Source organism: Ovis canadensis, chromosome 7 (genome assembly GCF_042477335.2).
Source record: "Ovis canadensis isolate MfBH-ARS-UI-01 breed Bighorn chromosome 7, ARS-UI_OviCan_v2, whole genome shotgun sequence".
NCBI lineage: Eukaryota > Metazoa > Chordata > Mammalia > Artiodactyla > Bovidae > Ovis > Ovis canadensis.
This window is the reverse complement of record NC_091251.1, coordinates 21,849,862-21,873,458: the sequence shown is the minus strand read 5'-3', so window position 1 is coordinate 21,873,458 and position 23,597 is coordinate 21,849,862. Positions and strand designations below refer to the sequence as shown.

General features: G+C 36.0%; 1 protein-coding gene across 1 annotated transcript in view; it reads left to right on the top strand.

Annotated features, from left to right (window-relative positions):
* The window catches only part of AP3B1 (adaptor related protein complex 3 subunit beta 1), a 239,683-nt gene that overhangs the window by 29,965 nt on the left and 186,121 nt on the right, over positions 1-23,597 (top strand). Inside the window, exon 3 of the mRNA XM_069595365.1 lies at positions 11,032-11,106. Within this exon, the coding sequence (XP_069451466.1) occupies positions 11,032-11,106 (75 nt within the window). The remainder of the gene's footprint in view (positions 1-11,031; positions 11,107-23,597) is intronic.

Sequence of the window (23,597 nt, the reverse complement as noted above, 5' to 3'; positions counted from 1 at the left end):
ATGACACTAGAAATGAAATTCAGGTAGAATGTAATTGGAGTTGTGGAGAAATTGCTGACTGTGGGAATGCTGATGCTGCCACTTTTGGAGAGACTCTAAATCCTGCCTGGGAAATCCCATGGACAGAGGAGCCTGCGTGCTGTTAGAGTCCATGGGATTGCAGAGTGTCAGACATGACTGAGCACGCGCAAACATGTAGCTAGAGGCACTTCAGTAAGGCAGGCTTTTCAACATAAATGAGGAAAATGGTTGTGATGAAAAGGCTGAAGATATGCCCCGAGGAAGTGATGCTGCCAAAAGCTTCATATTAGAGGAACTCTAGGAGATAATTCACAACGTTAGAAGTACAAAGGACACAATCTTGGAAGCTGATCCAGACTTAGAATTAATTTATCAAGGAATATGCAAGATGCTTGCATGCATGCATGCTCAGTCGCTTCAGCTGTGTCCAGCTCTTTGTGACCACATAGACTTTAGCCCACCAGGCTCCTCTGACCGTGGCATTCTCCAGGCAAGAATACTGGAGTGTGTTGCCATACCCTCCTCCAGGGGATTTTCCCAACCCAGGAACTGAATCTAAGTCTCTTATGTCTCTTTCATTGGAGGGCACGTTCTTTACCACTAGCGCTACGTGGGAAGCCCTAAAGATGCTTGCTTGATACTTCAAATGATGAGAATAAGGCAGGTTCATTCAGACTACTCCTGATCAGTTAATTCTCAATGATTCTAATGTTATAAGGTATCCGGTCCCATCACTTCATGGGAAATAGATGGGAAAACAGTGGAAACAGTGTCAGACTGTATTTTTGGGGGCTCCAAAATCCCTGCAGATGGTGACTGCAGCCGTGAAATTAAAAGACGTTTACTCCTTGGAAGAAAAGTTATGACCAACCTAGATAGCATATTCAAAAGCAGAGACGTTACTTTGCCGACTAAGGTCCGTCTAGTCAAGGCTGTGGTTTTTCTAGTAGTCATGTATGGATGTGAGAGTCGGACTGTGAAGAAAGCTGAGCGCCGAAGAATTGATGCTTTTGAACTGTGGTGTTGGAGAAGACTCTTTGAGAGTCGCTTGGACTGAAAGGAGATCCAACTAGTCCATTCTGAAGGAGATCAGTCCTGGGATTTCTTTGGAAGGAATGATGCTAAAGCTGAAACTCCAGTACTTTGGCCACCTCATGCGAAGAGTTGACTCATTGGAAAAGACTCTGATGCTGGGAGGGATTGTGGGCAGGAGGAGAAGGGGACGACAGAGGCTGAGATGGCTGGATGGCATCACGGACTTGATGGACGTGAGTCTGAGTGAACTCTGGGAGTTGGTGATGGACAGGGAGGCCTGGCGTGCTGTGATTCATGGGGTTGCAAAGAGTCAGACATGACTGAGCAACTGAACTGAACTGAACTGATATTAAATAAATGTTAATTTTATCTTGCTTCATTTTCCTACCTGTATATTTCTGATAGTAATAGAGAGTATTAAATGTTTTTTATAAAATTCTTATAAGTTATAGATCCAGTTGTCAGATTACCTTACACTGCTTTCAGCTTGCAGACCTGCAGGATACAGTCCTGCAGTGCCGTATAAAGCAGGCAGTACTCTTAAGTATTTCACTGAATTTTGGTTTTACATCCCACTAAGGTAAATTATTTCACTAAGTCTGAGGATGCTATTGAAATTCCTAAATATGAAAATGAGATACTTGGTAGTTTTTTCTATATTCCTCTTTCAAACTGATAAAGAAATAAAATGGATATTCTCACAGTCTAGACTACTTGAATGTTATAAATGTAATTTACATGTAAATAGACATCATAAAGAAGTGTAAATATAGCTATGGTAGGAGTTAGTCTGGTAGTTACAGACTTTCTCATTAGGAAGTTTGTATAAATGTAAACTTGGAACTTGATCATTAAACTGTAGGAAAATGATTCTTAATTAAAAATTATTCCTTCACTTTGTATGATGTCCTCAGGATTTATCCATATTGTTAGAAATGTCAGAATTTCTTCCTTTCTCATGGCTGAATAATATCCCATTTTATATACAGCACAGACACATATGTATGTATGTGTGTGTGTGTATAAGAAAGATGTAAGTATATCTCACATTACCAACAGTGCACAGTGTTTCGCTTTGTCCACATCCTCACAAACACCTGTTATGTCTTGTCTTTTTGTTCATAGCAGTTCTAAGAGGTTTGAGGTGATAACCTCATTGTAGATTTGGTGTACATTTCCTTGATACTGACTGATGTTGAACAACATCTTTTTCATGTACCTGTTGGCACCTTTAATTTACATAGTATTCTGTGTCAATTATATCTCCATAGATCTGGAAAAAAATTATTAGACAAGTGACACAAATATGTATTTGTAAATTTTCAAATCATATTGAGATATAAAAAGTAAAAATTTCAGCTTCCAGGTATACTTTAGGATTAAATTGTCAAATTCTGTTAAAAATTGTTTTTGGATTTTGATTAGGGTAATACGGAATTTGTGTATTTCCATCTCCACTCTTTTCCTGTCTTTCAGTAGCAGTATATTCATATTTCATAGTTTTTAATCGTAAGAAATCTTGAACATTCCTTGCTAGATTCATTCCTGTGTACTTTTCAGTTTCGTTTGCCATTATGAATGGTCCCTTTCGTTATATTTTCAAAATTAATTATTACTAATGTATAGGAGAACAAATGACTTTTCTGTTCTTGTATTTGACCTTCTCAGCAAACTCTTCGTAAATCTGATAGTTTTTTGGTTTCTTTGCTTGATTTTTGGATAGTTAACTGTGTTATCCAGAAGTCATGACAGATCTATATTTTATTTTCAAATATTTTTAGCTCTTACTCGTTTTTCTTCTCTCTTTGCATGGATTAAGTTACACTATGATGTTGAGTAGTAGGCATGATAGAAGACAACACTGTGTTGTTTCTGATTTTAATGGAAATATTTGTAATATTTAACTCTTGTGGAATTCAAGTAGATATGTATCTATATATTTAAGTGAAGTTGTAGATTCAGAGCATGAGTTATTGTTTAAGCCATCTTGGCCTGCTCCATTATTGCAAAGATCTCCCCTCTCACTTTTAGCCTTTATGTATGAGTCTGCGATCTAGTTTGCATTATTTCTTATGTATAATGTGAGATTAAGAGATGAATGTTTTTTAACACATGTATATCTAATTTGCCTCTATTTTTATTAAATATTTCAATGTTTGTTATTAAAAAACTATCCTTTCCCAACCAGATTTCAACCTCAAATGACACTCCGTTTACTGTGAACTTGTGGACCCACTTCTTAACTCTTCTGGTTCATGGGTCTTTGTGGCCTCAGTTTACCAATACCTCACCCTTGATTTCTGTAGCTTTAAAATAAAGTACTGTAAGTCTTCCTTAAGAAAAAAAAGAAAGCTTTGTTTGTGCTATATCCTTTGCATTTCCATGTAAATTTTGAAAGGTTGTCAGTTTCTACCAAAAAAAAAGCTTCAGTTCAGTTCATTTGCTCAGTTGTGTCTGACTCTTTGCGACCCCATGTATTGCAGCACCAGGCCTTCCTGTCCATCACCAACTCCCGGAGTTCACTCAAACTCATGACCATCAAGTCCGTGATGCCATCCAGCCATCTCATCGTCTGTTGTCCCCTTCTCCTCCTGCCCCCAATCCCTCCCAGCATCAGAGTCTTTTCCAATGAGTCAACTCTTCGCATGAGGTGGCCAAAGTACTGAGTTTCAGCTTCAGCATCAGTCCTTCCAATGAACACCCAGGACTGATCTCCTTTAGGATGGACTGGTTGGATCTCCTTGCAGTCCAAGGGACTCTCAAGAGTCTTCTCTACACCACCATTCAAAAGCATCGGTTCTTTGGCGCTCAGCTTTCTTATGGTCCAACTCTCACATCCATTCATGACTACTGGAAAAACCAAAGTTTAAACTAGATGGACCTATGTTGGCAAAGTAATGTCTCTGCTTTTTAATATACTGTCTAGGTTGGTGATAACTTCTCTTCCAAGGAACAAGTGTCTTTTAATTTCATGGCTACAGTCACCATTTGCAGTGAATTTCGAGCCCCCCAAATCTGTCACTGTTTCCATATCTATTTGCCATGAAGTGATGGGACCAGATGCCATGATCTTAATTTTCTGAATGTTGAGTTTTAAGCCAATATTTTTACTCTCCTCTTTCACTTTCATCAAGAGGCTCTTTAGTTCTTTGCTTTCTGCCATAAGTGTGGTGTCAGAAGTAGATATAAAGCAGAAGTAGTTTTTTTCTGGAACTCTCTGCATATCTGAAGTTATTGATATTTCTCCTGGCAATCTTGATTCCAGATGCTTCATCCAGCCCAGCGTTTCTCATGGTGTACTCTGCATATAAGTTAAATAAGCAAGGTGACAGTGTACAGGCTTAACATACTCCTTTCCTGATTTGGAACCAGTCTGTTGTTCCATGTCCAGTTCTAACTGTTGCTTCTTGACTGCATACAGATTTATGAAGAGGCAGATCAGGTGGTCTAGTATTCCCATCTCTTGAAGAATTTAAAACAGTTTGTTGTGATCCACACAGTCAAAGTCTTGGCGTAGTCAATAAAGCAGAAGTAGATGTTTTTCTGGAGCTTTCGCTTTTTTGATGATCCGTATTCATTTACAGTAAAATAACTTCTCATTTGGCAGTAATGTCATACAAGTGAATTTGCTGATGACTAGGAAAATTACAAAGTGAACCCAAGGCCACTTAATCAAGAGTCATAGCAGCATAGAAACCCTACGAATGAAGGTCAAGGCAGTAGGTTGCAGCTGGCCAGATACGATACTATTTGCCCCAGTTTTCGTTTAGGAATTTGCTACAAGAAATAAAAGGACTTCCTTTGTGGCTCAGAGGGTTAACAATATGACTGCCATGTGGGAGACCTGGTTCGATCCCTGGGTCAGGAAGATCCCCTGGAAAAGGGAAAGGCTACCCACTCCAGTATTCTTGCCTGGAGAATTCCATGGACACAGGAGCCTGGCGAGTTATAGTCCATGGGGTTACAAAGAGTCAGACACAACTGAATGACTAAACAAATAAAATAAGTTATCTCTTCTTAGTAATTAGAAAAAATAAAATGACAGGTATTACCTATCACTTTTCTTTAGCCATGAAATTAAAATATTTCCTGAGTGTTTGGTTAAAAGAAAAAAAGCCTTTAAAAAGAATATTAATTATTCTTATATGTTCACAATAGAAACTCCGTGTCTGGATTTAAGACACTAGTAGTAGTAGTAGTAATAGTTAAAACACTAGTAGTAGTAGTAGTTAAAACACTAGTAGTAGTAGTAATAGTAGTAGTGGTGGTGGTGTGTACTAGTTTAAGAAACACATTTGGGCAGTATGGCTTTTAACATATTAAAGTTATATGGGGAAAGACATCTTTTAATTTTGTTTTAATATCAAACTAACAGAAAATTAAAAATTCAATAAGAGCATGGGTTGGTCTGATTCAAGAAGTGCTTCCAAAATTAATTCCCCTAGCTTCTTTTCAGGAGAAATTGTTCATTACCACAGATCTTTTCTAACTTAACTTTTGGAGAAGAAAACAGAAAGTCAAAGCCACAGCACAGTAGCTCTGCCAGATATTTCCCTTGTATTTCACTCTTAAACTCGCAATTATTGGTTGCTAATTTTTTCTTTTATTATATAACTAGTAATTGTTTTTCTTGAAAATTTTTCCACTGTGTGTTATAACAATCATTTTTTTACCTTTACTTTTGTCCAGTTTTTAGTGTGATTTCTAGTTAGCACCATGTTTCTTTGTGGAAGCTTTACAAATCATCATAAAATGTTATGTTCATGTATGCACCTTTATGCATCATTTCAAAACATCTGTTGGTTGGAAGTAGTTTGCTAGAGGCCAATTAGTAGAGTATTATATTAGCTTCAAATTTTCTTCATTTTTTAAATGTAATTTTCAATATTTACATTTCTCTACATAATTTGGATTTTATGAGCCCTGAATATGGGGTTTTATCACCTCATATAATCGTATACAGGGTAGTTTTAAGACCTTAGTTTTATAGTTGTTAAAAACCTTTAGACATTTCTAAATTTTAATTTGCCAAAATTTTAAATGTTGTGTTTTTGTTTCACATTACTTTCTCACATATATCAAAATGCTGGCAGTGCACATGTGACTGTCTTTCAGTTGGTAGCCCTGCAGTTCAACAGAGAATCTCGTGAGCAGTGTCTGCCAGCGAGAAACCGTAATGACCGTTGCAGTTCATTTGATTATCTTTCTTTGGTGATACCTGAGGCTTATTTAGAGTCATGGGAAATGCTTCCAGTGGTTCATATGTTGAATAAAGTCTCACGTATGCCAAAGCATGCTTAGGGAAGGAAAGCTACCTACTTCAAAATCTTGTGGTCGCTTATTACACTGCAGGACTCTAGTTGAAACATACATATGTTGTTTTTCTTGATAGTTTTGAAAAATGTATGTCTAATGTTTAAAGCACATATTCATATTTTATCTTGGTTTGATGAAATGTGAACTAAGAATTTGAAATGTATTGCTTCATGTAGTGAACTTGTAATAAGTTTTTTAGATAAAATACTGATGAGTTGATTATTCCAAGTCCTTGAAGGAATGGAATATTTCAGTGTATCGCCATCTTTGATGTATTTTCTTTTAGTAAGTGTTGGATGTTAAAGGTCTTTTTCAGATTAGTTTACATGTCTTTTTGGGATAATGAGCAAATATGAACCTTCTTTTGGTGGTTAAATTCTTCAAATTTCTAATTAGAGTTATTGATATAAATTATTTCTTAGCCATACATGTTACATGGTATTCGGTTGGACTTTAACAGAACAAAGGGGAAAAAATAAGATTTTTAATTGATACAGAAAAAGCATTTGATAGAATTCAGTACCCTTTGATGATAAATCACTCAACAAACTAGGAATTAAAAAAACTACCTTGGTGTTTTAAAGAAAAATTCACAGCTAACTTCATACTCAGTGGTAAAAGACTGAAACCTTTCCCTCTAAGATCAGGAATAAAACAAGGCTGCCTACTTTCCCCACTTTTGTTCAACATAGTAATGGAAGTTTTAGCCATGACAATTAGGCATGAAAAAGAAATAAAAGATATCCAAATTGGAAAAGAAGCAAAATTATCTTTGTTTGTAGACAACATGATTTTATATTTAGAAAACCTAAAGATGCCACAAAATATCTTTTTGAACTAATAAGCAAATTCAACAAAGTTGCAGGATAGAAAATTAATTAATAAAAATTAGTTGTGTTTCCATACAGTAACAATCACCAGTCCTAAAAAGAAATTATGAAGGCAGTCTTATTTATGGTAGTATCAAAATGAATAAAATACTTAGGAATAGACTTACCCAAGGAAACAAAATATTTGTACCTTGAAAACTAAAACATTGCTAAAAGAAATTAAGACACAGATAAGTGGAAAAATATCCCATGTTCATATATGGGAATACTTGCTGAAATACCAATATTCCCAAAGTTATCTACATACTCAGTGCAGTTCATATCAAACTCCCAGGGATTTTTTTGCGAAAAAAAGCTTGCGCACACACACATGCACGCACACGCACACACACGTGCGTATCTATTTCACTGCATGGGGCCTTAGTTGCGTCATGTGGGATCTTCCTTTGTGAAACATGGAGTCTCTTTTGTGGTTTGCAGTTTAGTTGCTCCTCAGTATGTGGGATCTTAATTCCCTGGCCAGGGACAAACTCATGTCCCCTTCACTGCACAGCGGATTCTTAACCACTAGACCACCAGGGAAGTCCTTGGCCAAAACAGTCTTGAAAAAGAAGAACAAAGTTTAGAAGTCTCACAGTTTCTGATTTCAAAACTTAACTACAGAGCTATAGTAATCAAAATGTGTGGTGCTGACACTGCTGTATTTAAAATAAATAACCAACAAGGTCCTACTGTATAGCACAGGGAACCCTGCTCAGTGTTATATGGCAGTCTGGATGGAGGGGAGTTTGGAAGAGAAGGTATACATGTATAGCTGAGTCTGTTTGCTGTGCACCTGAAATTATCACAACATTGTTAATCAGCTATACTCCAATATAAAATAAAAAGTTTTTTTTTAAAGTCACTAGGTCTAGCCCATATTCAATAAGAGTAGTTAATGCGAGTGTGTATACTGTGGGTAGGGATGACTGGAAACTGTGTCTGAAGCTGCCTGCCATAGAGTCTGAGAGGCTTTTAAATGATGTTTTGATCGTGTTATTATCCTTTTTAGTTAGTTAAAGTGTAGTAAAGAAAATGTAAGAAGTAAAAACAAAACAAAAATAAGTGCTGTCTTTTGTGAACTGTAACATACTGTATAAATCAGGATAAAACTGAATGAAAACCATTCATAAATGTATAGCAGTTAAACTGGAAAAAATTTAGAAAGTACTTGGAAAAAAAATACATTGCATACAAGGGAACAGCGATTTGAACAACTCCATATATCTCGTCAAAAACCATGGGAGCTAGAAGTCAGTGAAACATTTTTAAAGAAATTCTAATATTTTGGATATATAAGGTTAAATAAAATATATTGTTAAATTTTAAAAAATGTGTGGTACCAGCTTAAAGGCAGATGTATATATAAATATGTGTTTATTTATTTATATATATACACACACATAGAGAGAGTGCCTTAAAAGAAAAACTTCATGTATGTGGCCATATTATTTTCAACAAGGGTGCAAGACCATTCAGTGGGGGTAGAATTTCCCCAAATAGTGTTTGGAAACTGAAAACCCACATGTAAGAGAATGAATTTAGACCCCCTACTTAATACCATATATAGAATAAGTTAAAAAATGAGTCAAAGACCTCAGTATAAGAGCTAAAACACAGGGTATGACATGAGATTTGTCAGAGGATTCTTGGATATGACATCAAAAGGTGAGGGAAAAAAAGAAAAAATTGATAGTTTAGACTATATCAAAATGTAAAACTGTGTGCATCAAATGACAGTATCAGCCACATAAAGTATTTTTAATCGTATCTGATGTAGACTTTGCAGAGTATATAAAGAACTCATATAACCTAATAACTTATAAAATATAAACTCTAAGATGACTGTAGAAGGTTTGACATATCTTGACTTAACTTATCTATGTATCTGTAAACTGTTTGTGCATCTTTGTAATTATCTCATAATTTCTAGAAGAACCAATAAAAATTACACAAAAAGTTAAAGCCAAATAATCAATATAAAAATAAAAATATAAGTTAAGTTATTGAATACTAAAAAAAATTTCTAAATCATGAGCGTAATGGCAGTCAGAACGAAAAACACAGGGAATAAGGAAACTGATTAATAAAGTGACAGAGCTGAATCTAATGGCATCAGTACTGATCTAATGTCACCAACTAAAAAAGACCATCATATTGGATGAAAATGTCAAGATGCAACTATATGTTCTCTAGGAAAAATCCACTTTTAATGTAAAGATAAAGAATATAAAGAAGGAAAAATATATACCATGCAAAAACTAACCAAAACATAAAAGAACAACTCCCACTCCTAACCCTAGCACTTCTGTCTCCTGCAGCGCTTTAACTTTCTCCATAGCACTGGTTCCTCACATTGTTCGTTGTCCCTTGCCCGCATTAGAAGTAAGCTCAGATGGGTGAGGGGCTTCCCTGGTGACTGAGAGGTAAAGAATCCGCCTGCCATCCAGGAGGTGCGGGTTCGATCCCTGGATCAGGGAGATCCCCTGGAAGAGCAAATGGCTACCCACTCCAGTATTCTTGCCTGCAAAATCCCATGAACAGAGGAGCCTGGCAGACTACAGTCCATGGGGTCGCATAGAGACAGACACAGCTGAGCACGCATGAACAATCCAGTGGGTAAAGACTTTGTATTGTTCACGGTTTTATCCCCAAGGCCTAGAAGAGTTCCTGACATGTACTATCCTCTTGGCCAATATTTGTGGAATGAACTTGACTCTAGGATTTTTTTTCTCCTTCATGTAGTAACATCTTTTTGAATAGCATTCTGTAGACTAAAGTTAGGGAAGCCTTGGAATAGGGTATCATAGCACAGGGTATCTGACTTAGGTAATTATTGAATGACTGAAAGAGGGGACCCTAGAGAACATGAATCCCTCTCTCCACATTTTACAGATGAGAAAATTGTAAAAATCACATAGAAATACTTTAACTGCACCACTTAATGAACCTTCTTTAATCCTCGGAAGGTTTCACAAAACAAAAAAGATCACAGGTAAAGAAATAGAAAATGAAGATTAGCTTACATTAGAGTTTTCTAAAGCTGTCATGTAGAAAATCTTCTGAGAGATTATTAACTGAGATTATTATTGTTTAAAATGTCACATAGGATTTATAAAACATTTTTGTAAATTTATAAAACTAAGCACCTTACATCTTTTTAAGATAATTTCTTAGATATGGTATATAGCAAAGATCTTTCTAAAAAATTAGAAGTTAACACAGGAGGGTGAATTGAATCTTGTTTTTTCTCTTAGAAAATATGGTGTTACACCTAACTTTAGTGAGGAAAGGAAGAGGACCTCGTGAAGGGAGCTTTGAAGAAAATGGTTGGAGAAGTAGGGGAATCTTTTTAAAAAAACAAAAAAAAGGGAGAAAGAATAACTGTAGTTTGTTTAGAATAACATTTATTCTCTACCCCTACCCCATTGCAAATGTATTATATCTTTAATGTAAGAACTTGTTAAATAGAGTACAAATATTTGAAAATGTTTATAATGCCATTAGCCATAGAAATCTGTTATAAATAGTGCATGTCTTAAATTTTACTGTGTTTCTTCCCTAATATGTCTATGTATTTGTGTATTTATATTGATTCGCAAGAGATTGTTCTTTGCTGCAGATAGTTGGGCCAAGATGACTCAGAAAGAGTTAAGTTTGTTAATTCTATACCTTACTTGTTTCTGTAGCTTATCTTCTAACTATTATATGAATGTAGAATTTATGTTTTGTTTTCAAATGACTAATTTTTTAACAGTTTGAGCTCTTATATTCTACTTTTATTCCTCAGATGATTGCAAAAGGGAAAAATGCATCTGAACTATTTCCTGCTGTTGTGAAGAATGTGGCCAGTAAAAATATTGAGGTACTGTTTTGATTCATAATTTTCATGATTCCTTTTGGTGTGATAGAATCATATACTTTTCAATTGCTTTGAAACACAACATAAGATATTTAAGTGTCACTAGACTTTTGATACAAACAAAATGTCCATAATCTTAATAGGTGGAATTGAATACAAAGTAGACATAATCTTAGCTTGGAATTTTCCTGGAGGATGTGAAAAGTAAAATTGAGATTACTTCACCTTGGTTAAGGATAGTAACTTTCTATGTATTCGTAGAAGCTAGTTTTGTTGAAGTTCTGCCCTTGGGACTTGATTTTAAAGTACTATATGTCCCGTGAAACAGGCCTAATCAGGGCAGAGACTGAATCCAGGTGTTAGGACTCCAAATCTAGTGCTTTTCCTGGAGCATCTTAGTTCTGGGAGACCCTTTCTCAGTGTAGCAGGAGGTGAACAGAAGGCAGGATGTAGTGGGAGCCTTTAATTATTGGTCTCTCTGTGTAACTGTCGAGAGATTCACAGAGCTTTGAGGCCAAGGTAATTAATATTAGATCAGATGGACTAACATGAGAATGGACTACTATGAAATGGACTAATGACTTCTGATAGAGTGTAAAGGAAAAACAGAATGAGCCCACGTCAAAACTGTTGAGAAAGATGAGTAGGATTGAGAAGTTCAATGAAGAGAAAGAGAGATTGATCTGAGCAAATGGTGTTTTTTTTAAAATTTATTTATTTTTGGCTGTGCTAGTTCTTTGTTGCTTGTGTGGGCTTTCTCTAATTGCCTTAGTTGGGCTATTCTCTAGTTGAGGCGTGTGGGCTTTTCATTGCCGTGGGTTTCCTTGTTGCAGAGCGCAGGCTGTAGGGCGCATGGGCTTCAGTATTATAGATGTGGTGCACAAGTCTAGTTGCCCTGTGGCATGCGGAATCTTCCCAGACCAGAGATGGAACCCATGTCCTCTGCACTGGCAGGTGGATTCTTAGCCACTGGAGCACCAGGGGAGTTCCATCTCTGTTTTGTAATTGGAGTGTTTATGTTGCTAGCACTTGATGTATTTATTGATGTTGTTGAATTTGAGTGTACTGTTATACCATTTCTTTTTTTTTTGGTTTCCTTTGTTTTTTTTGGTCCTCTCTTCTTCTTTTCCTCTTTTTTAATGGAAGAAATCACACTTAAATTTTTCTTGTTTTTATTTTTAACCCGTACTTTGTAATTTTTTTTCTTAGTTGTTGGCTGTATCCACTTAACTTTTCACAGTCCAGTTATGTTTAATGTTGCACTTCTTCACATAAAGTATAGAAATTTTGCAGCTGTATATCCCTGTTGTCTTTTATGTTTTAGTTATTAACTTATCAGATTTATATAAATTAACATAAGACAGTACAGTTTTTCCTTTAAATACTTATGTGATATAAAGGAATTAAAAGAAAAAACAGAAAAAAAGTATTTATCATCTATTCAGATATTTATCATATCCAGTGTTCTCTTTGAGTTCTAGGAATTCAGATTTCTGTTAGTATCAAGATCATCCTGCCTGAAGAATTTCTGTTGGCTTTTTCTGTAGTGGAGGTCTGCTGGCAATGAATTCTCTTACTTTTATCTGAAAATGTTTGCATTTTGCCTTCATTCCTGAAGAATCGTTTCACTGGTTGTAGACTTCTGGGTTAATAGTTTCTTTTTGTTTCAACACTTAAAGATGCTTTGAAGATTCTTTTGCCGTCCATAATTTCTTATGTAAAGTTTCTGATGACTGGATCATTCATCTTCCTGTATGATGTGTAACTTTTCTCTTGATGCTTTCATGTTTTACTCTCTGTCTTTGGCTTTGAGTAATCTGACTGTACTGTACCTCGGTGTCATCTTATTCATGTTCATTTGGTTTGGTGTGTGTTGAGCATCTTAGTCCTGTAAGTTCCTGTCTTTGATCAAAAGTGGAAAATTTGGGGCGATTATTTCTTCAGGTAATATTTGCCCCCTTCTTTTTTCTCTTTCTGGTATTAAAATTGCATATATGTTATGTTGTTTAATTTTTATCTGAGAATGTATGAAACTTTGTTGGTTTTTTTAGATGTTTTTCTTATTCTTTATATTATGTCGTTTTACTCATCTATTTTTGAGTTTGCTTACTCATTCTTCTGTTCAGTCCATTTAATTAAGTACATTCCTTTTTACTTTAGAAATTAAGATAGTAAAAGTATTAAAACTGTCTTTTCATTTTAGAATTTCAGTTTAAGCCCTTTATATCCTTTGTTTCCTTGCTGCGATTTCCTATATCCTATATTAATGGAGAGCACATTTTCTTTTTCTTAAGAATAAGTGCAACACCAGCTCTAAAATCCTTGTCTGCTAGTTCCAGTATCCTTATTTCCTCAGGCTTGTATTTGTTGATTTCCTTTTCTTGTGTGTTTATGTTCCATGTTTTACTTTTTCTTATGTTGGGTAATTTAGGTTTGTTTCTTTTGAAATAATGAATACTAAATTATGTAGATTCTGCATCCTTTTATATTCTATAGGTGATGTTTTTGTTTTAGAAGGCAGTTATGTTGCCTTGATTCAGATTTCAAATTCTGTTGCATAGGCAGCAACTTAATCTCATATTTTTTGTCTTTTGCTGAGCTGCTTTGGGTCTGTTCTGAGCTTGCATGGTTCAGAAGTCAGTCGGAGATGTGGCTGGAGACTGCCTGAGGAGCCCATCTCCGGGCTCTCCTTTGTGGATTCCCCTGTTTTCTTCAGTGGCCGTGGTGTCGCTGTGTTCACTTTTGGGTTCTGTCAGAGACTGGTTTGTCCGTCAGTGCCTCCACCTGTACTCCATTCCCTGCTCACTTAGCCTCAGCAGAAAACCATGGAAATGGGGAAGGCAGTTCATGCAGCTCTTTTTCTTACCGTCTCTGCACATACTCTCTATACCAGAAGAATCTGTCTGTTTCTGTTTCATTGCCAGGGACTTCAGTGCTTTTTGTGTTATGTCTAGGTTTTTTAATTGTATGTGGGAGATTGTTCTACTGCGGTTTTATTCCAAAATTACCACGAAGTCCATATATCTATTAAAGAGATTTAAAAATGAGCTCCCCTCCCCACCCCTCAAAGTCTTTTATCTGTCCTTCAGTGTTTACCATTCATGTCCCTTTTGATTCCTTCATGTAGTCCATGAATGAATGAATTTTTTTCCCTAAATGACTAGAGGAATTTCTTTAATGTTTCTCGTTTTGCTGGTGATGAGTTTTCCCAGCTTTTGTTTAAAAAGGTCTTTTTCTTGTTTTGTCTACAATTTGAAAACATCTTTGCTGAGTAAAATGTATATTTCTATATTCTTTGCTGTCTTTTTCTTTTAGTATTTAAAAAATATTTTTTTGTTTTCTGGCCTACGTGGCTTCTTATGCCAAGTGTCTTGTCATTCTTATCTCTCTGTGTAAGCTATCTTTTCTTTCCTCTGTTGATTTTAAGATTTTCTCTTTACCACTGGTTTTCAGTTTTACTGTGGTATACCTTGACATATTTTTCTTCATGCTTATTCTGCTTGGGGTTTGTTGAGCTTCTAACTCATGTGGGTTTATAGTTTTCTTAAAATTGGTAAACATTTCAGACATTAGTTTTTCAAAAATATGTCTTTTCTGTCTTCTTTCCTTCTGGTATTTCAAGCAGACATACAGTACACTAATTGCTGTTGTTGCACAGGTCACTTTTTCAGTCTTCTCTCTCTGTGCTTCACTTGAGAAGTACTCAGGCTAACCCATCTTTGCTTTTGTAGTGTCTAGCTGTTGTGACTCCCCTGCAGCATAGTTATCTTACCAGCTACTGTATTTTTCATCTCTGCATGTTTAATGAGATCATTTTTATATCCTCCAATTATCCCTTCAGCATATTTATATTTTTGCCTACCTTGTTGGACATATGGAGCATATCTATAATAGTTGTAACATCCCCCTGCTAGTTCTGTCATTCCTGTCATTTTAAGTCTTTTTCTGGAGACTGATTTTTCTCACAGTTATGATTCATACTGTCCTGACTTTTGTTTAAATTGTGTTGGGTTTTCTTGTGATGCACAATTAAGTTTATATGGATCATTTGATTATTTCAAAGCATACTTGTTTTAGATATTTTATACTGTTTTATTTTAACTGTTTTAGAAACTCTGAGAAACAGTCAGTGGCTGTATCAGATCTCCACGCTAGTCCACTAAATACGAATTTCTTACCACCTTATCCTTTCTTTTTTTTTTTGGAATTTTGAATTTTTAGTTGGAGGATACTTGTTAAAGCATACTTTCAATGTGTACTAAAAGATACAGAAACACCTTTAGTCTAGACTAATGTAAGCCCGCTACTAAAGCAGTACCTCAGGATTCTGCTCAGTCATACATATATTTATGAGATATTTTCTCCCTGGCTGGTGAGAACATGAACTTTTCCTTGCTTTTTGTGATCTTTGCTGTCTGTTCTGCCTGCTTCTTCCCTGTGTTTTTCTGGTCTGGCTTCAGGTAGTTTCATCGTATGTGCAAGACCGTGCTAGCCCACAGTTTGATGTTGTTCCTCTCCAGAGTGCGTTCTTTCTCTCTCTCTGAAGTTTCCTCCTCTTTGGTACTCTGCTTTGCAAACTCAGGCACCCTTGGCCTTTGTGAACTTTGATCATTGTGTCCTCGGCACTGTGAGTCTTCTGGATTCTGTTTGAGTTGCTCCCTTGACTTTTTCCCCTTTCTCAGGGTTCACAGTAATGTACTGCCTGGTGTCCAACATATGAAAACTTTTGTTTCATTTTTTTCCCCCTGATTTTCTGTGTGGTTAAGTTAGGGAGGGTAAATAAGATCTCTCAGTTATTATTTCTAAGTTACAGCTTTATATCATAATCTGGAAATATTTTTAAAACCCTAAAATATATGGAAAGTTATCAGTCAAATGAAAACATTACTCTCAAATTTTCCTACTTACCATGAAGAATTTTCAATTTATAACTGGTTTACATGCTTGAAAATTCTCTTTCTCTTTTCCATCCTTTATATCACAGTTCTGTAACGGGGTTTTACAAAATATATTAAGTAAGCTGCGTATCATTAGCAGTTTTATAGTCAGTACTTAATTACTTCTAGTTTGGAAAACAAGGCATTTTCTAATGAAAAGATTGCATTTGGTACAAGAAAAATAGAGTGCATAAAATAATCATGACCTGAGAATGATGATTAGAGTTTTTTGCTTAAGTGAAACAAACAGATCAGCCAGGTCACATTTCATTTGTGTTATACAAACACGATGTTGATATGATGTAGACCCTTAGCTGTTATTTGAATACTATGTAATAGATTGGGTGTTAATCTCTCATATAAGAGAAACTAGTAGTTTAAATAATTTACATTTGCATGTTCAAAATCTGGAAAAGTGTGGTAGAGTATATGTTAATACAATTTCAAGAGTATATATTTCAGTATTAAAATATTTTCTTGCCATCTTAAATTTTTTAATAGGATAATTTATATTATAGAATTTTAAAGATTCTATAAAAATTTTAAACCTGCTTTTTAGATACATTTTGAAGTAATTTCATTTTCTATTAGATAGTAAGTACAATACATATTTCAGATAGATGAATTTTATGCACAAATAAATAGGCGTCATAGAGTGAACTTGACTAACTTGAGTAAATTAAAATCGAAACACTTGTATACTTGTTGCCAACTTAAGAACCAGGATAAATTAATATTGGACTTAAGTTGATGAACTGTTCTTTCTCAGATTCTAATTAATGGGATAAATCTAGACTGAGCATGTGATCTTACAGTATTTTCAAAGTTTACTTATGATTAGTTTAGTAGATACTTATTAAGTACAATTTATGAGGTTGTTACGATGTATAATTCTGAATTGATAATTCAGTTAAAACTGTTTTTGCAGTATGACAATGCCATCTGAGCTGTCTGAGCTCCTAATTGGATATGTACATTAGTTTTATGATTTCTGGTATAAGAAAGTTTAAGTAGCTGGGGAAAAAAATCAAGATTTCACTTAGAAAAGTTGCGAGCGGTGGGTAAAGCTTGTCTTAGTGCCTTACATATAACAACTCAGTTTATGCTCAGAAACAGCCCTGTGAAGCTGGTTTTTTCATTTTCCATGTTTTTATTATGAGGACAGAGTAGCAGAGAGATTAGGTGACGTGAGCAAGGTCACACACTAGTGTGTGGCAGTCAGAATCCAGAACCAGGCAGCTTGGCTTCAGAAACCATTTTAGGTCATTCCCCTTTTAAAGCCATCCTTCCTGTTTGACTCCTTCCTCCTTTTTCTTTAGTTTCTTTGACCTTTATCATCATCTGGTGTTAGCTGTCCTTTGGGAGGTATCTGGCGTTGGTATAAATTTGTTTTAACTTTATTGAAGGAGAGTTGATTTACCCTGCTGTATCAGTTTCTGCTGTACAGCAAAGTGATTGAGTTATATGTATACATTGTTTTGTATATTCTTCTCCATTATGGTTTTTCACAGGATGGTGAATGTAGTTCTCTGTGTGCTGCAGCAGGACCCTGTTACTTATCCATTCTGTATAACAGTTTGTATCTCTAACCCTTTCCCCAACCCCCTCTCCCCCTTGGCAACCTCAGGGCTGTGTCTCTGTCTGTGACTCTCTGTTCCACGGATGAGTCATTTGTGTCCCATTTTAGATTGCACACATAAGTGATATCATACGATATCGGTCTTTTTTCTGACTTGCTCCACTGAGTGTGATGATTGCCAGGTCCGTCCATGTTGCTGTGAATGCTGCTGTTGTCATCGTTCAGTTGCTAAGTTGTGTCTTACTCTCTGCAGCTGCACGAACTACAGCAAGTCAGGCCTCCCTGTCCTTCACCATCTGCTGGAGTTCGCTGAAAGTTCATGTCCATTGAATCAGTAAATGGTATTATCTCATTCTTAGGAATTATCTGATACTTAAGGAGTAGTATTCCATTGTGAAAGCAGTGACAGATTTTATTTTCTTGGACTCCCCAAATTACTGGTGATGGTGGATTCACTGGATGGTGAATGCAGGGACAATATTAAAAGATGCTTGCTCTTTGTAAGGAAAGTTCTGATAAACCGAGACAGCATATTAAAAAGCAGAGACATCATTTGCTGACAAAGGTCCGTATAGTCATAGCTGTTGTTTTTCCAGTAGTTATGTATGGGTGTGAGAGTTTGACCATGAAGAAGGTGGAACCCTGAAGAATTGATGTTTTTGAACTGTGGTGCTGGTGAAGATTCTTGAGAGTCCCTTGGACAGGAAGGAGATCAAACCAGTCCATCCTAAAGGAAATCAACCCTGAATATTCATTGGAAGGACTGATGCTGAGGCTGAAGCCCCAGTACTTTGGCCACGTGATGCACAGAGCTGACTCATTGGAAAAGACCCCTATAGCTGGGAAAGATTGAAGGCAAAAGAAGAGGGCAGCACAGGATGAGATCGTTAGATAGCATCACTGACTCAATGGACATGAATCTGAGCACACTCTGGAGATAGTGAAAGACAGGGAAGCCTGGAGTGCTGCAGTCCATGGGGTCGCAAAGAGTTGGACACAACTTAGCAGCTGAACAGCAACAAGTATTCCATTGTATATATGTACCACATCTTGTTTGTTCATTCATTTGTTGATGGACATTTAGGTGGTTTCCATGTTTTGGCTATTGGGAATCGTGCTACTGAAAACATAGGGATGCGTGTATCTTTTCAAATGACAGTTTTGTCTGGGTATACGCCTGGGAGTGCGATTTCTTCGTAATATGGCAACTGTTTTTTAGTGTTTTGAGGAACCTTTGTACTGTTTTCCATAGTGGTTGCACCAATTTACATTCCCACCAGCAGTGTAAGAGGGTTCCCTTTCCTCCATATACTCTCCAGCATTTGTTATTTGCAGATTTTTTTGTTAAGTGATGGATACTCCGATCAGAGTGAGGTAATACCTCATTGTAGTTTTGATTTTCATTTCTCTAATGTTTAGTGATGTTGAACACTCTTCTGTGTGCCCGTTGACCAGCTGTATGTCTTCTTTGGAGAAGTGTCTGTTTAGGTCTTGGGCCCATTTGGGTATATAAATTTTTTATGTTTTAGATATGGCTAGAAATGACCAAGTCCTTAGATATTGGTAATAAGTTATGCTGTAACTAGTTCCTTCTGGACTTCCAGGCTTCTTGTTTTAAATAGAAAATTCTGTACTGTTAGCTGTTTGTAATGTTCAGTTATCAATAGTAGAACTTTTCTATTCATTTTTACCCTTTACAATCAGATTCTGATATGCTGTCTAATATTTGTAACAAATGTCCCTATAAATATAATTCTGCCTCTCCCCCATGATTTCACTTTCCATGATTTCAGTTACCCATGGTTAGCTGCAGTCCAAAAATATTAAATGGAAAATTCTAGAAATAAACAGTTCATAAGTTTTAAACTGCTCACTGTAACACATAGTAGGATGAAATTTTGTGCCATTCTCTCTGGGGTCCCCAACCATTGATGACACCTGCTCCTGACATCTAACCACCAACATTGTCGTGCTCGGTGACCCCAGGATCACCCATAGCGGATGATCCTCTTTCTGCTGTAACATCAGAAGGTCAGTAGCAGCCTGACCCTGTATCACAGTGCTAGCTTCATTCACCTGACTTCATCTTACACATAGTTATTTCCTCATCTCCCATCACCACAAAAAGGAGAAGGGTAGGTGCAGTCCAGTAAGTGAGAGGGATCAGATTCACACAACTTCCATTACAATATATTGTTATGGCTGTTCCCTTTATTATTAGTTATTGATAGCCTCATACTGTGGCTAATTTATAAATTAAACTTTGTTATAAGTATGTGTGTGTAGGAAGAAGCATAGTATGTATGGAATTTAGTACTATCTATAGTTCCAGGCATCTACTGGGGGTCTTGGAACGTACCCCTCACAGATAGAGGGGCACTACTGTATTGATCTGTTTGTTCTAGGTTTGTTTTGCTCTTAAAATGCTGTTAGTTTTTGGAAACAGGCTTAATCCTCTAATGTGGAAAAACTGACCTAAGCTGCTTAAAATTTATGTTCAGAAAATGGATATTTCATTGCTGTCAAGTACAAAATTTCATTTTTACAAGTACATGCTGCCTTAGACACACAGTTGAGCTGTACGTCATAAGCCATTCGATGTCAAATGATACCAAAAGTGACCTAGTAAGCAATCAGTGGTTATAGTACAAAAATAATCAAAGGTTTAGTCAATAACTCATGAAGTTTGATGCACTAGTATTGATAAGCTAATTAAACAGATCTGCCTGTGTCCTTCCAGCCTACTGGGGCTCTGCTGTGATTAGCTTTACAGCAAGGAGTATTGTAACATTGAATGAAAGTAACTGATCAGAGAATGGTTTAGTCACGAAGCTTTAAGTACTCCCATTTCTGGTCACAGAATGGTTTCAGGGAAAGTAGGCTTTCTCTGCACACCTGCAGCCAGTCAGTACATAGGCCTCTTGTGGTCAATATTGATTGATTCTTATAACAGAACTTGAACAAATTTAGTGTTTTGCAACCTTCTGTGATTTAATATTGTTATGCTTTTTGCTATAACAGTCATAAAAATCCTTCTCCAATGGTGAGTAATTATAGCAATGCCTGCTAGCTCAGCTGTGGTTTGAACGTTTCAGTGTTGCCAGTATATATACTAGATATATTTTGGAGTTCATAATTCAGCTTTAAGAGCTGGCTTACAGTTAGGTAAATAAAAGATGTTGCTGAGAAATAAATCCCAAGAAGATGAAGAGGTAGGTGTGGACCCAACCCATTCTTGTTTCCACGCTTTGCTGAGAACTGTAGACTGAGATCTGAATATAACTGGTGAAGAGAAAGAGTATTTTAAATGATTACTTTTCTTTAAAAAACCCACAAGTTAAAGACTTTGGAGGCAATCTTCTTAATACCTGTTGTTTACTAACAGTGTGTTGATGTCCTTTTAAACATCTGTTTCATGAATTATAACAATTGGTGGTAAGTTAGATATAGCAATCTAATAGGAAATGTCCCCCCCCTGCCCCCGTCTCTCATTGGGCTGTGATGTTTCATTTGGCTGATTATTACTGGGCTCTTACTGTGTGCCAGGCTATCGTGCCTGTACTAAATAACCTCACTTTCATTCCAAGGTGGATTTGAAAAATATCTTTAAAATCTTGTGTTGATTTGATATGTTTAAATTGGTCCAGATCAGTCAACCAGCAAATGTTGGCTCCTTTTTGGTGCTGTTGTAATCTTAGGAACTTTAAAATCTGGTTGGGGAGAAAATGATAAGTACTTCTTAAACTGGGATTTAAGAATTTAAAGATTTTATATATCCATTTAAATATAATCTAAAGCATTGGGTATATTTGGATCATTTGATTACCATCTTGTATACTAGTTGTCACTTAATTTTGGAACCCATTTTTTGTATTCTTATGTGAGATCACATTATTCAATGATCATTTGAAGGTTTCATGGACTTGAAGGGGCCTGAGTGGGTTGGTATCATCTGTGGATGAGTGGGCATTTGGGTGAGATCTGCTTTTGATTGATTGACACGCCAGGGTGTGGTTTTTTTTTTGGAGTGAATTTGTTCCTGATTGGCTAATGTTCAACAGCAAGGGGCTGTCACAGTTCGGTTGATTTGCAAAAACTTGTTGATTTAGCTGAATTTTTGTCTGTTGAACTCATTTGAAATAGTTCTGGTGGCTGCACGTTGCCAATGCTATAGAAAAAGCCATCTTAAAAGGAGTGTGGGAACTTAAAAAGCTACGTTGTTTCAGATTGTTTATAATGAAAACTTCAAATACTTTTAAAATCCGAGAAAGTACTATTATTTTGGGGTTGGAGGTTGTCTGGAAAGATGAGATCACCCCTGAAGTGAAAATGTCTCTTGGTTTATGAGTATAAACTTAATATTCATTGTGAAAAAATTAAATAATATAGAAAGATGTAAAGAGTGAAGGTCACTGGTTAATACCATTACCCAAAGACAGTCACTGTTAACACTTTACTGTGTAATGTTTTTTAACTTTTATGCTTAACTGCTTTGAATCTTGGTTCTTTGTTTAATAGATTTCCATGTTGCTCAAGTTACTTAGCTTCTCTGTGCTTCAGTTGCTTCACCTGTAAAATAGAAATGATAATGTCTATTCATTGAATTGTGAATATAAAATTAATTAATCTAAATAAAACATTTAGAACTGTGCCTGACACATAGTTAAGTATATAACTATTTGCTATTATTACCATATTATGTCTGGTCTAAGACATGTGTTTTCTATTTTAAAGTTTATGCAGTTGGGACTTATCTTTACAGTTGAGGATGACTTAAAATTGGCAGAGGTTTTGTACCTTTCTTGTGGTCCATGAAATTCTGGTACATCTTACAAATTGATGGTGTACCCTAAGACTGATAAAACACAGCATATGCGTGTATATTTTCTGTTAATACAGAAGTGAGATCATAAAATGCATATTGTTTCGCGTCCCTAAAAATTTTTACAAGGACATATTTTCAATGTCAAATATAGATTCACCTAATTACATATAATGGCCACATAATACAATGTTATGTGGATATACCATAATTTGTTTTACTGTTCCCCTACTAGTGGGAATGTTATTGTTTAATGTTTGCTTTTATGGAAGATTTTGATTAGTAGAACTTGAGAGAAAAAAGGATGATAAGCTAAGTGGAGATTGAGACAGAAAATCAAGTTATATTTGAGGACTATTTCTGATTGCAGGAAAGGGAAGATTATGGGCTGTATTGAGTAGGTTTTATGTACAGTATAGGCTGTATTATATATTAGGTTTCGTTTTTAAGATTCTGGGTGTCTATTCAACACTGAAGAGTAACTGGAAATATGTTTTTTGTTAATTTCACCTATAACCCTGTCAGTATAGTACAGACAAATTGATATTACCTTGAAATGGTGTGTTTAGCATTTTTATTAGTAATGATAAAGATGTAGAAAGTGTGTTCATCAAGTTTTCACTCTTGTTCCTGAAATTGTGAAGAATAGCAAAATAGGTTGGATTGTAGATTAAGAGCTAAAGTTATCTGAGGACAGTGCCATGATGGATTGAATTTAAGTTGTTGAAAATTTCTATAGGTATGTGTAAGATACTGTCCTCCTTTTAAAAGACCTCACTAGGCCAATTATGCAAGTGTGGATTGCTTTAGTCAGTAGTACGTTTGGAAAAAGTATATGGTTTTAATCAAGAATTAGTTGTCTCAGTAGAAGCACCTCATCTGGAACAAAATTGCAACTAGTTTGTCTTGCTTAGACTTCATTTGTAGCTTGGAGTGCCACACTGAAAAGAATATAGGAAACTGGGGTGAATTCAGAAGGGAACAAACAGGATGGTGAAGGAACTCAGAACACTGCTGTCTGTGTCAAGAGTAGTTGAAGCATAAGGGAGAGAAGGCCACGGCCGCGCTGTGCTTAGTTGCTCAGTCGCGTCCTACTCTGCGAACCCATGGACGATACAGCCCGCCAGACTCCTCTGTCCATGGGATTCTCCAGGCA